An 18,044-nucleotide genomic window follows, 5' to 3' on the forward strand; every position below is an offset into this window, starting at 1 on the left:
CCCGGTCCAGGAAGATCCCACATGCCGCGGTGCGGCTGGGCCCGTGAGCCATGGCCGCTGAGCCTGCGCGTCCGGAGCCTGTGCTCTGCGACGGGAGAGGCCACAACAGTGAGGGGCCCGCGTACCACAAAAAAAAAAAAAAAAAAATTCAGATGTCCATGTCCTGTTCCCCAGAGCTTAACCATAAACCTGGGAAGAGAGGCTTAGCATCTTTTGTTTTAAGCGTTCTAGATACTTTCCCTAAGCATCTTTGCTGTAGATAACTTTGCTGCAGTCATTTTTGTTACAAACATTCAAATGTTTTGTTCATATATACTACAGTAGTACATGATTATGGTCAGTTGAATCTGGGTGCAGAACTGCAGAACAGAGGCCAACTGTCAAGTTATACATGGATTTTTGATTGCATAGGGGTCAGCACTCCTAGTGCACACATTGTTCTACCGTACACAATTTTTTGCTTATTCATTCCTCTTCTTGTTCATCATTCCACTTTTTCATTAAATTTTCTTCCTTCATTAAGAGAGGTATCAGTTTCTAAATACTAGGATGCATATTTGTAACTGAGCTTTGTATTGTGTTGTGAAAGCCTTCTACATTGTTGTTTCTATCACATGTCTGTTGGTAGACATTGCAAAATTGTATGAGAAATGTGGGATCAACTCTGCACCTTTAAGGCCCTCGGCCTCTTTCTCCTCCAATGTGTAGTGTATTTTAAAATAAGAAACCAACTCTTGGTGCAAATCATCCTCATTCGTCAGCTCAATAAAGCAATCAATAATGTTGCTAACTAGAAGAAATGCTAGTCTGTCATACAGAGTGAAGTAAGTCAGAAAGAGAAAAACAAATACCGTATGCTAACACATATATATGGAATCTAAGGAAAAAAAAAAAAGGTCGTGAAGAACCTAGGGGCAAGACGGGAAGAAAGACACAGACCTACTAGAGAATGGACTTGAGGATATGGGGGAGGGAAGGGTAAGCTGTGACAAAGTGAGAGAGTGGCATGGACATATATACACTACCAAACTTAAAATAGATAGCTAGTGGGAAGCAGCCGCATAGCACAGGGAGATCAGGTTGGTGCTTTGTGACCACATTAGAGGGGAGGGATAGGGAGGGTGGGAGGGAGGGATATGCAAGAGGGAAGAGATATGGGAACATATGTATATGTATAACTGATTTACTTTGTTATAAAGCAGAAACTAACACACCACTGTAAAGCAATTGTATTCCAATAAAGGAGTTAAAAAAAAAAGAAATGCTAATGAACTTTGAAACCAAACTGTCAACCAGTTATTTTATCTTTGATGGCAAAATTGCCTTATGGCCAATTAGTTATGTGGCAAAAATGCTTGCTGCAAAGAGGTCTATGGTAAAGATGCTTGGGATGAAAATACCAGATGTGATTTTAAGCTCCATAGATGATTCCAGTGTGTGACCAAAGGTGAGACATTGTCTTAGGAAATGGTTCTCTTGCTTGAAAACCAATTTCTGAATTTTTAAAAATCATGAACAGTCAATCCCTATATATTCAAATAATTATTAACAGGGTTTTATTTTTCATTTTTTTGTGGGGTTTTTCCTCAGTACAATTGTTTAGGTTTTTTTAAATGTGTGTTTATGTTTTATTTCCTTGTTTTCTTTTTAAATGTTTAATATACTCATGCCTCAAGATTCATAATATTTTTAAAGGTTGGCCACAGTGTTTCCTGATGTTCAGTGACAATATTTAATATTCTCTCTGGCTTTTCTTCAGGCCACATTTTCTTTTACTTCATTTTGTGGGGACCTTTGTTTTCAGAGAATTCCTAAATATCCTGCTAAACACACCTGTAGATCATAATTATGAATAGCAGAAATCTCTTTTTCACAGGCTAGTTATTACATTTCCTCCCCCTTGGAATTCTGTAATTTCTCAATTATATAGATGAATATAGTGTGTAAACATTTGCTAGAAAGTTACTTTATTCCTTATCATCACTGAAGACTTCCCAGCTTGGTACACAAATGCTTATTTTAAATAAATATTCTTAATACTCCCTATAATTCTTTTTGTTTGCTCTTTGGTCTCTTAATAATGCTAATAGGACTTCATTGGGTCACGTGTTTATCAAGATTATTTTATATGTATTTTTTCTAAGACATACATTTTTTATTTTAATATTTTTCCTCTCTCATTGATGTGTTTATTTAGTTATTTAGTTATGGGGACTTTTAGTTTGGTCAAAACAGTATAAGTGATCCATATAATTTACCAGAGGTAGTTTCTAGAGGGAAGTGTTCCTTGTTGTCTTGCTTTCCATCTTCTTACGGTAAAATCCAGACCCTGATACCTCTTTCCTGACTGATAGCTTCTGCCTTCTATTTAGGAGCTTGCTCTGTCTCTTCTTGTTCCAGTTCCTGCTACACAGTGCTATCAGCATTATCCCTTTAAAATACAGATTTGATCATGTTACTGCCTTGCTCTGGAACCCCTTGTCTCTCCCCCTTTGGATATAGAATAATATAAACCACTAGTGTTTCTTGATCATAGTGCTTCGTTTTTTATAAACATCAAGTAATTTAATTTTGATAAGAACCATTTAAAGTTAATATTCCTGTTGATCGTTGAGAGGTTAAGCAGCTTATGTAAGGTGCTGTAGTTGGTAGGTTGCAAAGCTTGGACCCAGCTCTGTTGATTCCAGGCTTCTCTGTTTGTATGGTCCCTGTTGGGCTCCTGTGTACTTTTTTGCCTTCTTTCTACCCACCCACTTCATTCTCCAATCGTATGGGTCCACTGACTTACCTTCTCTCCTTTACCTTGTACTTTCTCAATGATGACCCTTTCACTTTCACTTTCTACCCATGGAAACCTTGCTTCTCTTTATGATTCTGCTCAAATATCAATGTTGAAGTGATTGTCTACATTCCCAGTTAAAGTTTTTATTCCCTCTTCTAGAATTTTATTTTTCATTCTTGGCATTTCTCTTATCATGTTATATATTTGTTTTATTTCTCTTTTTACTAGATTGTAAGCCCCTGGAAGGCAAAGACTGACTGTCTTACCTTTACAAACCATAGGGCCTTACACTTAGAGGATGTGAATTTTTTAAAAAGTGAATTTTTTAAATGAGTTTTATTCATACAAATATTTTGTTAGAGATTTTGTAAGGATGGAATGTGAAATCCTTTTTATTAATCCTTAAGAATTATTGCAGCTAAGTTATGGGGATGTTTTACTTCCCATTAGATGTTTTGTAATTTAATAATAACTAAATCAAACTTAATAACATTTCAATTTTAAATTAAAATTTAATGAAAATAATTTTGATTCTATATTTTTACTCTTTTCAAAGGGAAATTTTTAAGCTGTTAGAGATATGTTTAAAGCATATTATGAGGTTTTATAAATGTTGGTAACTCAAATATTTGAAAAGAGAATGAGCATTATAAAAATTCTAAATATTTCTGCACTTTTTCATTATTTACTCAGTAGGTTTTTAAAAATGCAAATAAACTTTAAAATTTCTAATTAAGTCATTATTTTCAATTCTTAAAAATTCAACTTTTTCCCAAAAAATTGAGACTTTTTTAGAGATACATGTAAGAATTTTTAATGGGAAAATTAAGGTCACAAAATAAGATGAAGCTAGGTTGGTATCTGCACCTAAAACATATGCCATAAGATCCTAGACTGATGTTAGAATTAGGCTACAAATTAGGCTTGGCGTTTTGCAGTGGGCAAAGTAAACAAGAAAACATGATTAGTTACGTGATCAAATTGTTCATATTATAAAACCAACCAGAGAAATTTCTTTTATGGGCCCTCACAAAGAAGGGCTACTATATGAAGTAGGTGAACCATCCTCAGCAACATCCCTGCAAAAATGCGTTTACAGTTTAGTGTGACAGATATTTATCAGGCCGTTCAGTGCAGGACAGTGACATACTGTATAGTGCGTTAAAGGATATTCTGTGAGGAGTCAAAATAAATCAGTGAGAGTATACAGTTTTGAGATCAGCTAAAGAAATTAGAACTGTCTGGAGCAGCATTTTGCAAGGTACTGATAGTTTAGAAAATGGTCTTTTAAAAAATTGTTTTAAAAATTAAAGTTATTTTGTAAGGCAAGTACTTAAAGTTGTCTCTTAAACAACTTTAGTAACTATAAAACATTTTAGACTCACACCGTCATATTTTAGTCCTTGGTATACTAATCCCCAAAGTATCTCAGTAATGTAGTCACAAAATGTAGAAGCCTTGAAATATTTACACAAAGGGCATATGTCAACAGATCTGTAAGTCCTGCTCTGGGCAAAGATTTTTTGAAAAGAAAGCTACCATAAAGAATCATGTATTTGTAATTACAGTGAGTATATTAAAGAAAATATTAGATAAATGCTAGGAATTATAGGTCCATTTGGCAGAAATGTAGGAATTGGTACTCCTGTGACTGTAGTTTGGGAATTATTGATCTTCTACCAGCACTATTCAATAGAATTTACTGTGATGATGGAAGTGTTCTGTATCTCCACTGTCCAAAATGGTAGCCAGTAGCTGAGGTGGTGATTGAGCACATGGAATGTGGCTAGAGTGACTGAGGAACTAAACTTTTAATTTTATTTAACTTTAATTCAATTTAAATAACTGCTTGTGGCTGGTAGCTAACCGTATGGGAAGCTCAGTTCTAGAGGACAGGAAAGACTGCTTATCTTTCAGGCTTTGTAAGAGAAGCACTAAGTTCAAGATTGTATTCTCCATCAGTAACTGAATAAAGAAATTCTGTACTTCTAAGAAACACATGTTTTAAGATAATCAACGATTATTTATATTGCTTACTTTTATATTTTTGAACTTGAGAATTAACCAGGATGCACATGGTTGATCTTTTTGGATATTAATAGAATTGTTAGCAAATAGTGTTAGGCTAAAAACTACATTTAAAATTATTTTATAAGGTTGAGACATTTACTTATAAAAACAGAAAGCTGTAGGTATACTGATATAGGACCATTTTCCTGCAGTTTCCAGAGTGTGGATTCTTTGGCATGTATGACAAAATTCTTCTCTTTCGTCATGACATGAACTCAGAAAATATTTTGCAGCTGATTACCTCAGCAGAAGAAATACATGAAGGAGACCTAGTAGAAGTTGTTCTTTCAGGTAAGTATATAGTTTATTTTGTTGCCTTTCTTTTCAGCGAGCCTTATTTTTTGCATTTAACTAAATGCTGTGTTCAATTATACTTTGTGCTACAGTTGCTTACTTCTTTCATCTGTAATAATGGTTACTATGTGATTTTTACTTTCAGGAAGGTTATATCACAGATGAGAAAGTAGGAAAATAAGCCCTGAATTACTTATTTGAGTGTTACTAAGCTAAGGGAATTTATCAGTTGAACCAGAAGAGGAATATGTTCATCTCTTGAGTCAAAGAAATAAAACAATTACACTGAAATTCTGGTCCCTTTCCCCATTTCTTTGAAGAGCATAGAAGAGAATTAGGGTTCAGAAAAGAAAATGAGAAAAAAAGGTGAAATAATGAAGATTTGGAAGAGGAAACTGCAATACTGGTTGATTCCATGACTTAAATAATGCTCCTTCTCTTTTTGTTCTCTGTGGACATTTTCTTATTCTCTCCTTTCCTCTCTCACCCATTCTTGCCATCCATTGTCTTTAGCTCATCCAACAAGTGGGCAGGATTGTTAGTGAGAAGTGTAAAGGAACAGAGAATGTATATAGTAGGCCTGCAAAACTTCTTGTTTGGCAGCAAAGGAAAGAGGGAGGAAGAGAGGAGAAGGGGAGGGAGGAAAGGAAAGAAATGGAAGAGAAAGAAAGGAAGAAAAGCCAGTCAGGAGTCCAGAGTCCTGCCACCATTTTTTTTCCTCTTCCCAAATTCATATTTGCAGCTTGTTCTTGAGATCCTCTCTATCACCTTTCCTTATTAGTCTCTTATCCTTCCCATTCATCTTCTCTGCCACAACCCCAAATTCTATACACATCGCAATCCTTGTCTGTTTTTTCACTCCAGAGGGGCTTCACTCCCGGTCCTCCCTGGAGGTCATGCTCACATCTATTCCTCTTTTGCCCTGGACCCTACATCAGGCCACGGGGATATCCACTAATGACTTGCAGGTAGTGTTGAGAGGATGTCTGATGGTGGTTGCGTCTGCTGCTGTTGGCTTGCCCACAAAGGGGAGAAGAGTCTCTTTATCCTGACCACTAGGACTCTGGAGAACAGAGTGTATCCTGGGATCCTAAATTAGAACTGAGTGTGTTTCCCACAGAAACATTGCTATAACTTAATGTTAAGTTCCGCAATTTTTTTTTAACTTTAGTGTTCTATTTCCCAGTACATTATAAGTTAAATAGTTTTTAACTAGCTAAAATAAATCTTGACAATTATTTGCAATGTTACCACTCCGAGAAAATGCTTTTGGAGGTCAAAATACCTACCTATAGACCTACTTTTGGAGCTCAGATTATTTGAAGTTGGTGAAGTTCCTAAAATAGAGTTTGAAAACCACAATATTAGCTGCTGAAAATAATTTATTTTTATGGTCAGATGAAACTTTCAGAAAAAAAAGATTCTGTGTACTTTGACAAATGAATATGGTCAATGTTCTTAATCTCATCACAATTACAAGTACAGGGTTTATTTGAATATTTTTCTTTTTTAAAAGCTTTGGCCACAGTAGAAGACTTTCAGATTCGTCCACATACTCTCTATGTACATTCTTACAAAGCTCCTACTTTTTGTGATTACTGTGGTGAGATGCTCTGGGGATTGGTACGTCAGGGACTGAAATGTGAAGGTATGTGTTCTAAATTTTTGTTTCATTTGAAATAGGATTTCACATTTGCGTTCAGTAATCATCAATGAAAAAACAAGATCATTGGTAGTGACTAGGTAGTACCCAAGGTTTAGAATTGGAGAGGTATGGTTATCCTGTATTAGAGTTACCAGGGGGTGGGATGCGGGTGCACATTTCTGATTAGTCAATAAATTTTTTCTGTAAAGGGCCAGAGAGTACATATTTTAAATTTTGCTGGCCATGTGGTCTCCTTACAATGACTTAACTTTGCTGTTGTATTGATAGCATGAAAATAGCCATAGACAGGTTGTAAACAAATGAGTATGCTGTGTTCCGATAAAATTATTTATGAACACTGGAATTTGAATTTAATATAATTTTCACATGTCATAGGAGTAATTTGGTACACAGTCTACAGTTTGCTGAAGTTCTTTAAGCCAGAGGTTCTCAAACTCTATCGTGTATCAGAATCACCTTGAGGACTTGTTGAAACATACTTTGCTAGGCCCCATCCCCAAAGTTTTTGATTCAGTAGGTCTGTGGTGGAGCCCAGTAATTTAGATTTCTAACAAATTCTCAGGTGCTGCCTTGAGGAGCACACTTGAAGAAACCACTGCTTTAGCCAACTTAACCTTTCTAAATAACCTTTCTACATGTTTCCTATTCTTCTTAGCTTGTCATCTGGGTTCTTCATTAGGATAACTATTGCTGCCAGAGAAAATAAATAAAGGAAGCACCTATTTTTTTATGTACACACTTATATAGTAAAGTTAAAAAAATTTTTTTTAACCTTTTAAAATATATTTAGGCTGTGGATTAAATTACCATAAACGATGTGCCTTCAAGATTCCAAATAACTGTAGTGGTGTAAGAAAGAGACGTCTGTCAAATGTATCCCTGCCAGGACCCGGCCTCTCAGTTCCAAGACCCCTGCAGACTGAATATGTAGCCCTTCCCACTGAAGAGGTATGTATTCTAAGGTAATAGAGGGCATTTTACTACTTACTCCTTACGTTTCTGCAGGATATATAACATCATCTTAAAACATAAGTTATATACTGAAAAATAGTAACATTCCTACACTTAAGAAACTTAAAATGTATTACTGTAGACAGGGCTTACCAATAGTCATGAATTGCATTTTGTATACTTCGTGATAACCTTATCACTTGGACCATAAGATCAACCTCCTAACCAGTATCCCGACTCCTGGTCTCCACACTTCACTACAGCTTAATATACAACAACTCTGATTAGATTACTCCCCACTAGGACACCTTTATATATTCTATGTTTCCGACAGTCTGTAATATTCATCATTCCTTGAACACACCCTTTCCCCCCTACATTTGCTCTTTTTGGTATCTATCCTACATGCTTTTTTCCAGACCTAGCTCAGCAGCTACCTTACCTGATTCCCCTTTACCTAGAAGTTACTTTTCTGAATGACATAGCACTTTTCAAATCTCCCTAATGGTGTGTATAGCATTCTACCTTAATATCATAGTGTTTGTAGCTTATGATCTATTTAGAGAGGACAATATTCACGACTTTGTTTGCCCCATCGTGCCCAGCACCATACCTTGTACTTCTGGGCACTCACTCATAAATGAATGAGTGTTTGAGTGACACCACTGATCACTGATCCTTAATATTCCAGCGAGGTATATTAGTAGATCTCTATACCATGAGACCGCTGGGACTCAGAACAGTCAAGTGACTTGACTGAAGTCACAGAGCAAATTAGTAAGCAATATTAGAATTCAACCCAGATCTGATTATTTGTAAATCAGTGACTTTTCCTCATATCTTGTACCCCTCAAGGGTAAATGTAGTAGATCAGGGAAGAAAGAAATAACCACCTATTCATTTGGTACTACTTAAAATGACTTCCATCTATACATTACAATCTTAACATTTAGTTATTTCTATAACCCCTTTGGTCTTCTGTATATTAATGGCAAAATCAAGTCTTTGGGCTGTTGTCTTGACACCCTCGTCACAAGATTTTGCTAAACCGAGGCACTGGAGTAAAAGCTTCTGAAATTCTTTCACAAAAATCCCATATTTCCATATTGCGTAGCCCTACTATGAGATTTTTAAAGTAGAAGAAGAATGCTGTAGCATTAGGAACTGAGAGCAAAGAGTTACTATAAACACATACAAAAGCTTGGGGAAAGATTGGTAATAGAAAAGTTAATACATTTTATACACAAACTGCACAGGAAACTTAGCTAAGATTGGGAACTGTAGGATGAACACATGTTGTTTTGAGAACCCCACAAATGATACTGGTGTGTCAGCCATACCCACTGAGTATTGCAAGATTAGGAAATGGCAGGACAGAGCAGATGAATAATGTATTATTCATTCATTTATATTTTATCCCAAAGATGAAACTTCCTTAGGGAAATATGAGAAGTAGAGTGACATGTTTGAATTGGTTAGATTGTGCAGAGTATTTTAGAACAAGTAGAAATTGTAGAGAGGAATCTCAGGGTTACATTTGTCAGTCCAAGCGTGCAGTCTCAAAATTATGAATAAGGTACAGTAAGAGAAGAGCTGAGAGCTCATGGAGGAAAATCAGAGGGAAGAAAGAGTAGTAAAAGAGTATACTCTAAAGGAACGAAGGAGATAGCAGTGTGGAGATGGGAGCAATCTGAACCTGAATCTGAACCAAGTTTAGAGAAGCACTAACTCTAAGTGGCTGCCCAGTAAGAGCCTCCTAACTTCTCAGGTGCCAGTCTTCACGCTGGCTGCTTCACTTAGCTTTTCTGTGTAATCCTCACCCCTGTCCTGGAAGGTATAGCTGTTATCCTGATTTCGTATGTAAGGCACGAGGAAAAGTTTCTAAGGAGTCAAGATATTAAACTTCATTGACTACTAGATAAGAAAAGGCCAGTTGGAATAGAAGCCTTTGAATCTGACTCTGGGGTTGTCGTCGTTTACACGTAAGAAGGCAGCTTCTGTTAGTTTCTGAAGTCAGTCTAGAGGGAATCAAGTAAAGAGATGGAGAGGCAGAAGAAGATAGACTGTTCATTGAATTTGGTTAAAATGGAACCACTGAGATTAGAGAAACCAGAATTGAGTGATGGCTATTTGGAGATGAGAGAGATTAATGTTCATTGCAATGCATTTGGGAAGTTTTTTTTTTTTTGGCCGTGCCGCACAGCTTGTGGGATCTTAGTTCTCGACCAGGCATCAAACCCACGCCCTCAGCAGTGAAAGCGCAGAGTCCTAACCACTGGACACCAGGGAATTACCCATTTGGGAAAATTCCTGAGGGGTAGGACAGAATCAAAGTAGAAAGAAACTCCTGGGCCTAAGTGTACACATAAAAGTAGAGATATTTCTTTCATTGAATAATGTTCCAAACTCAAATATATATAATTGGGGAATTGCCCCCTTTAAATGCTTTTATTGCGTTTATTGTTTTACATGATTGAGAGTTGGCAATATTGTTATGAAGTTTTTGTGAGCAATACTTCAGCCAAAATTAGTTTAAGCCCACACTGTGGAAATAATTACTTTTAGAAGATTTCTGGCTATACATTAATAAGAAAGAAATAAGAGTTTAAGCAGTAATTTGTAAAGAGAGACATTAAAGCAAAGTAAGAAAAGAACTTTCATTTAATTCTAGTTACTCTCATCTGAGTGCTCACATTTTAACCAAGTGCTCTAGGTAATTCTACCAACATTCTCTGTCCTCCAAATTCTGGTTATAGTCCTCTGTATCTTTCCTGCCTTCCTCACTAAATAGACGGTAAACCACTGTTACTGGTAAGATTGCAGTATGTGCCCAGGTATGCTGGGATTGGGAAAAGGCTAAGAATCGCTGGACTGGGCTTCCCTCGTGGCGCAGTGGTTGAGAATCCACCTGCCAATGCATGGGACATGGGTTCGATCCCTGGTCCAGGAAGATCCCACATGCCGCGGAGTAACTAAGCCTGTGCACCACAACTACTGAGCCTGTGCTCTAGAGCCTGTGACCCACAACTACTGAGCCCGCATGCCACAACTACTGAAGCCCACACGCCTAGAGCCCGTGTTCCACAACGAGAGAATTCACCGCAGTGAGAAGCCTGTGCACTGCAACGAAGAGTAGCCCCTGCTCACCGCAACTAGAGAAAGCCCGCATGCGGCAACGAAGACCCAACACAGCCAAAAATAAAATAAATAAATTTATAAAAAAGAAGAATCACTGGACTGCTATGTAGAAGACCCAGGTCTAAGTTTTGATTTTAATACTAATGCTTTAGTAGTGTTAATCCCTTTGAGCCCGTTTTTTCATATGTAAAATAGGGCTAATAACATAACTACTTGTACTAGACATGAAAAATTGGGTGGCTCCTACAACCACAGTCCCCTGAGTAGTTCCTTATAAACATGCTCTGTACCATGTCCCTGATACCCCAATCCCAGCAGGACCTGACAAAAGGCAAAACTGGCTAAATCAGCCTTTCCATGTTACATGTTTTAAACTTGAGACAACCTGAGTGGTAGAAGCAGAAGCAAGAGAAGCACAGTGTTGAGCCACCACTAGACTAGGGGGCCACGGATGAGCAAAAGCCTAAAGCATCTGTTTCTAGTTCCCACTGGCTGCTTTATCAGCTTTGCAGAATCACTGTGGTGCTCCTTTTGCTGAAGGTGGTGTGTAAATGGAGGAGGGGTGGGCCACACTAGAGCAGGATACCTTAGACAGCTGAAATATGTAAGTTTGGTTCGTGTTTTAACATTCTTTTTGTACTTTCCTTTATTTATTTATTTATTTATTTAATTTATTTATTTTTGGCTATGTTGGGTCTTCATTGCTGTGCGTGGCCTTTCTCTAGTTGCGGCGAGCAGGGGCTACTCTTCATTGCGGGGCTCAGGCTTCTCATTGTGGTGGCTTCTCTTGTTGCGGAGCACGGGCTCTAGGCGCGCAGACTTCAGTAGTTGTGGCTCACGGGCTCTAGAGCGCAGGCTCAGTAGTTGTGGCACATGGGCTTAGTTGCTCCACGGCATGTGGGATCTTCCCGGACCAGGACTCGAACCTGTGTCCCCTGCATTGGCAGGCAGATTCTTAACCACTGTACCACCAGGGAAGTCCCATCTTTTTGTACTTTTCTTAAACTGCTTCATAATTTTCTTTAGAACATTTCTGGCTACACTTTAGTGAAAAACTATCCATCAGAGGCTGTATCTGTGTTATTTTTATAGTGCTGTCCTCCAATGGTCAGTCCTTTTCTTTTTCCTTCTTCCTACTTTTTTCAAAAAAGCCTTTTGTTTTCTCCTCCCCTCATTTCTCCTGTATACTTCTCTATCTCTTGGTTTTTTCTGGCTTCTTTTGCTTCTAGTGGTTGAACATATCAATGTACCATGACTCAGCTTCTCTGAGTTACAGACATTACCAGTTATAGAAGGAAGTTCTGGCAGTGAAGATGCAAGCAGCTACAACAAAATCTGTTATACATCTAGGTGGTAGTTAGGTATTTGGATTTTGTTCTTGAGAATATAGACTGTATTCTTTTTCATATTTCTGATATAGAACCTGGCCAGTTATAATCAGTGAATGCTGAATTAATATGATGAACCATATTCATCTGACCTATAACTTAAATTGATTATTTCCTTTGTATACTTAGAAAGGTTCATAGTTAAATAATCCATTTATCCCTCAGATTACACAAAAAAATTTAACCAACATCACCTTTAACTTTCCTTTTTGCTCACCTAAGAGAAAAAACCCAAATAATTGGAAAATACTTAAAATATTAAGGAACTTCCTAAAGCATAATTACTATGGGTAAAGTTGTTTTAGTTTGTATCTGCCATTGTTTGTATCATCAACATTAATTAAACTTAGATTTTCACATGCTTGTTTTAGTATTTGTTAAAATAAATTAGAAAAACTAAGGCTTGTTTCAGAATGTTTTCAGACGTTGTATTCAGTAACTCAGCGTGAGCAGCACTAACATTTTCTGAATTTACTTAATTTTCCTGTGACTAATTTCTTGGTAAGGTTTTTGAAGGTATTTGAACATGTTATAAATTCATTTTAAGTTCTGTTTTTTATTTGTAAAATGTCATATGTGCCTGGAAATAATAATCAGTGAATATATGTATGTGAGGATGAAAATATCTTTTTGTTTTCTAGCATAAATAATAGCAAAAAAAGTCTGCACTTTTCTCATTCAAGGGTCGGTAAGCTAAGCTTCCAAAGGAAACTGCTGAGATGCACGTTTTTAGGTTTTTGGCTTTAGTGTTTGAAATAAATGACTTTTGTGGTCAAGCCCTGATCTTAATACTTTGTTTTTAATATCGACTTACACTTACAGAAATTACTTATGTTTTAGTCACATGTTCACCAGGAACCCAGTAAGAGAATTCCTTCTTGGAGCGGTCGCCCAATTTGGATGGAAAAGATGGTCATGTGCAGGGTAAAAGTTCCACACACATTTGCTGTTCACTCTTATACCCGTCCCACCATATGTCAGTACTGCAAGCGGTTACTGAAAGGCCTCTTTCGGCAAGGAATGCAGTGTAAAGGTAGGATTGGATGTTTTTCTTAAGTAAAATTTATATTTGTTTTTGTTAGCAAATACAGGTTTAAAATATTTTTTATTTCAGAAGCATTAAGCAGATACCTGTAAATTGGGCTCATACTTAACTTAAAAAAGATAAAATTAATATGCACGCATCTGCATGCGACGACTAGTATCTGCAATATGTGTATTCTGTACCAGGAGCTGTGCTAAAGAAAAATTAGAGTATAAACAGAAAAACTAGAATTTGGATCTGAGGTGTGGCTGCTTAACACTTGCCAATATGGAACAGTTAGTAAGCAGATAAGCTAATATTTGACCATAAGTCTTTCTAATTTCAAAGCCAGACACTACCCAAAATATAAAATAATGCCCTCCTCTTGCCATTAAATATTCATACACACACATGCACACCAACATATTACAGGTGTTTTGTTGTTTTTGTTTTCTAATTACGTAGCTATGGAGCTGTACAAAAATTGTCATTCCAGACAGTAATCACACTGAAATAGGCAGACTATAGTAGAAGCCAGTGGAATTGTAATGGGGACCACCTGTATTTGGATACTAACCCAGAACACTATCATAGTATTCCAAAAACATCTCTTAATGAACTAGGTTTTTAATAGAACAATGGAATAAGGTTTTCCTCTAGTTACATAATGTTTTAATGCTTTTTAAAGATGCTTTTATCTTTTTGTCACATATCTTCTTCTCAACAGTGCTACACAATTATGTGAAACCAAAATAGAGTTCAAATATGTTTTAAGGCATTGAGCCAGGATAAGACATAACTAATTTGTCTATAATCTTATGTACTTATTTTTCATGTGATTATTCTAATAGTTCTTGATACTATACTTTTAATATAGAACTATTTGTGGAATTGAATTACCTAGTTTTATCTAGGTAAAACATTACAGTTGAGATCTTTGCAACAATAAATCCTGTTTACAATGTTGAATCAAATAATTATATGTAAATTTAACTTAAATATATAAGAAAACTTTTCTTGGCAATATATGGCTACATAGGATAATATCAAATAGAGAATAGGTTGTACATTTGTTGCCAATATTTAATAACCATCAGGCAGGCTTAATGTTGAAATTTTATTTCAACAGCTTACTTTTGAATATGAGTTAATATATAAATTAATACTTTAAAATATCAACACTAAAGTGGATTGGCAGGCAGCCACTAAGGAATGTTTTGGGAAAGAACATTAAGAACAGATGTACAAATTCTAGCCAGCAGATAATTTTAGTAAAGGTAGTAAATAACACCGTTCTGCTGAGCAGAACAGAAACATTCTAAAACCACATGCAAAAAAATACAGTATTTTATAAAGGAACTAAAATAAATATGTAGATTAATGAATTTTGAAATAAAATCAGTGAACTCTACCACTGGGTTATTAGTTTAACTTCTTAGAGCTCTAAAAGAATAGTGTTTTATGCTTATATTGGTTCAGAAAATATCAGGTTATATTTCTCTTCAAGTATTTTAGTTATCTATGAAAAAATCATAATTTAATTTAGGGATCCTTGTATTTTTATAATATGAATTAAGATACTTAAAAAGTAAAGTAGTCATTTTCATTCACTTGTCAAGCTAAGAAAAAAAATAGTTAAAACAGTTATGCTGGAACGTTTAAGAAAACATACAGTTCTAAGAACAGCAGTTCATTTATTCATTCATCTGTTTATTTTCTACTTTGTTACGTTAAAATTTCAAGGCAGCTTATATAAGCATATATAGAATAAAAGAAAGCATAAACTAATTAATAAAAACATAAGTAGGAATATGGAGAAGTATAAATGCCTGTCATTAGAACCTACATACTTGGCTGCAGGTGGGCCACAAATTTGGCTCTACATTTCAAAGGGAAAGGGAAACCTTGTTATTTTCAGAATTTGCAAATCTCATGAGATAAAAAACTAATTATTTAAGATGTATGCAAGATATTAATATCATATATGAATTTCTTAGGGTCTCTTTTTTTTTTTTTTAGGGTCTCTTATTTTTAAAGACATTACTATATAATGCAAGTTTTATCCTCCACCAAAATATTAATTTCATGGAGCTTTTTCTTGTAATGACCTTTGCCCTGTGCTATTGGCATGATTCCCAGAATTTTCTTGAATCACAGGGGTTACAGAATTATTCTAAAGCAGGACTTGAAATTATTTTTACCCATTTATTGTTGGTAGAAGTATTTCGAAGGTTGTGTTAGACAGTAGTTATAGCAGTGGGTCTCAATTTTAATATTAACTGAAGAAGTCATTAAAGCACACATTTCTCAGCCCCACTCCCAGAGTTACAGATGTTAGGGGTAGGGCCCAAGAACATGCGTTTCTAACAAGTTCTCAAATGATACTGCTACTGCTGGTCTGATGGCCACAGTTGGGGACCACTGAGTTACACAGTAGTATGGTACAGTTGGGATCTGACACTGATCTGCAATGCAATCAGCTCTGAGGTTCTTGCAGGCTGAACAGAGCCATTTTGTAATGCAGGTGAGAGACCTTGTGCATGAGAAGCTCAGGCCTTCCTTACAGGGTTGTATGGGAAAGCCCTTACTAATTCCTAATAAATGGTTGTAGAATTGCAATCCCTTTTCTGCATGTGCACCAGGTCCTAATAATTAGGAATTGAAAGTAAGTGCCTGACATATGTTGGAAAGGAATTTAATCAGCCTGAGAAACTCTTAAGGGGTATGTGGAAAGAAGAATGTGAGGTAAGGGAAGGAAACATGGAGCTGCAGCAACATTTTGGCAGAGTGTTATACAAGTAGTATAAACTTCATTTTACAGATATAGAAACTGAGCCCTGAGGGATTAAACAACTGTTTAAGAGGTAGTTTCAGAATTTGAAACCAGACCTTTAATCCAAAGCCTGAGTTCTTAGTAGAGGAAATCTTTATTATTTCATCATCATTATTAATAATACTCTGTGTGTGAGTAAAGAAAGTCTTTAACCATATTCTGATACTGCCTGACATTTTTATATAAATTAATAAGGTGAATATTTTATTTTAGATTGTAAATTTAACTGCCATAAACGATGTGCATCAAAAGTACCGAGAGACTGCCTTGGAGAGGTTACTTTCAATGGAGGTAAAAGTCCTTTTCTTAATTTCCAGAAAAGATCACAATTCTTTTGTGTATTATCTTTGTATAAGGTTATATTTGAATATTTTATTTTGCTTACTTTGTTTTTTAACTTTGACTTTTTTCTGATTTAATAATCAAGCAAAATACGGAGATCAGTAACAGTATACTTTTAATTATACCTTTCCGTCTTACCTTTAACCACCTACCACTCTGTAGTCTAATGTGACCAGTGTTGCTGCATATCCTCTTTTATCTTTAATACTTATTTTATAACCCTGCTGTTCTTAGAACTATTTCATATTTCTAGTATTTATTGACTGCTTACTGTATGTCAGGCATTGTTCTAAACTCTTTACATATATTGACATTTAAACCTAAGAACAACCTTTTGAGATGAGGACTTACAGATGAGTAAACTTAGACACAAAAACATTAAATTAAATAACTTGCCCAAGAAATACAACCAATAAGTGGTAGAGTTGGGATTTGAACCCATACGGTCTGGTTTCTTAGTCCATAGTCTTTTAGAACTTAATGTACTGTCTCACTTTCTCTTTCTCCATCAAATAATCATTAGCGAAACATTTTTGCTTTTTACCATTTTTTTTTGTTTCTGTTTCGTTTGTTTTCTCTTTTCAATATTATATCACTTAAAGTGATTACTGTTTTTGGAAGGAAGGAGTAATGACTCTAAACTTTCAGCATAATTTTTCCGAAACATTTACATGAATAGTAAAAATTGAATGTAAGTAGTTCTGTAGAAGAAAAGCATAAGGAGTGGAAATTAAACTCCTTAAGAATTTAACATTTTCTCTTATGGCATGTTTTCTGTGGTTGCTATTTAACACCATTGACAGAGCATGATTGGTTTTCTCATTTCAGTTGCTTGGAATTGATGCAGTTTTTCAATGATTAAAGTCTTTTCTAGATTTATCCAGTTCATGTATTTTTGTACTTCTCTACCTTTTGACAAATGGATATGAAATACTATTTTATTTATTTTAATGTGCATTTGTCTTTATATTAATGAGTTTGAGCATCTTTCAGATGTTTACTGGTTAATTATGGGTTTTTCCCCTATAAGTTACCTGTTCATATGCTATATATTCTACTAATTCTTTGTCAGCTTTATTGAGATATGATTTGTATACCTTACAGTTCACACATTTAGTTTATTCAGTTATGCAGCCATCACTACAATCTAATTTTAGAACATTTTCATCATCCTGAAAAGAACTCCATACCTATTAGTAGTCACTTCCCATCCACTCTTCCCCATTAGCCCTGGCAACCACTAAATCAGCTTTTATCTCTGTGGGTTTGTCTATTCTAGACATTTCATATAAATAGAACCATACAATGTGTAGTCTTTTGTGACTGGTTTCTTTCATTTAGCATAATGTTTTCAAGGTTCATCCATGTAACATGTATCAATACTTCATTCTTTTTTTATTGATGAATAATATTCCTCTGCATGAATAGACTACATTTTATTTATCCATTCACCAGTCAGTCTGTGGTCCTTTGAGTTGTATCTCCTTTGGAGCTATTATGAACAGTGTTTCTATGAACACTTGAGTACTGATGAGTACGTATGTTTTCCTTTCACT

General features: G+C 35.7%; 1 protein-coding gene across 3 annotated transcripts in view; it reads left to right on the forward strand.

The window, feature by feature from the left end:
* PRKD3 (protein kinase D3) overlaps window positions 1–18,044 on the forward strand; it is a 77,038-nt gene that overhangs the window by 32,804 nt on the left and 26,190 nt on the right. For 2 of the 3 annotated variants that reach the window (XM_022574065.2, XM_022574066.3), the window contains exons 3-7: window positions 5,005–5,143; window positions 6,663–6,794; window positions 7,603–7,760; window positions 13,130–13,322; window positions 16,360–16,437. In XM_022574065.2, the coding sequence (XP_022429773.1) occupies window positions 5,005–5,143; window positions 6,663–6,794; window positions 7,603–7,760; window positions 13,130–13,322; window positions 16,360–16,437 (700 nt within the window). Of the gene's footprint in view, window positions 1–5,004; window positions 5,144–6,010; window positions 6,115–6,662; window positions 6,795–7,602; window positions 7,761–13,129; window positions 13,323–16,359; window positions 16,438–18,044 lie in introns of those variants that run through there. The other variant, XM_022574067.2, reaches the window with a different exon arrangement.

This window comes from Delphinapterus leucas, chromosome 13 (assembly GCF_059928025.1).
Source record: "Delphinapterus leucas isolate spDelLeu-1000000601 "Yukka" chromosome 13, BTC_Dleu_Yukka2, whole genome shotgun sequence".
NCBI classification, from domain to species: Eukaryota; Metazoa; Chordata; class Mammalia; order Artiodactyla; family Monodontidae; genus Delphinapterus; species Delphinapterus leucas.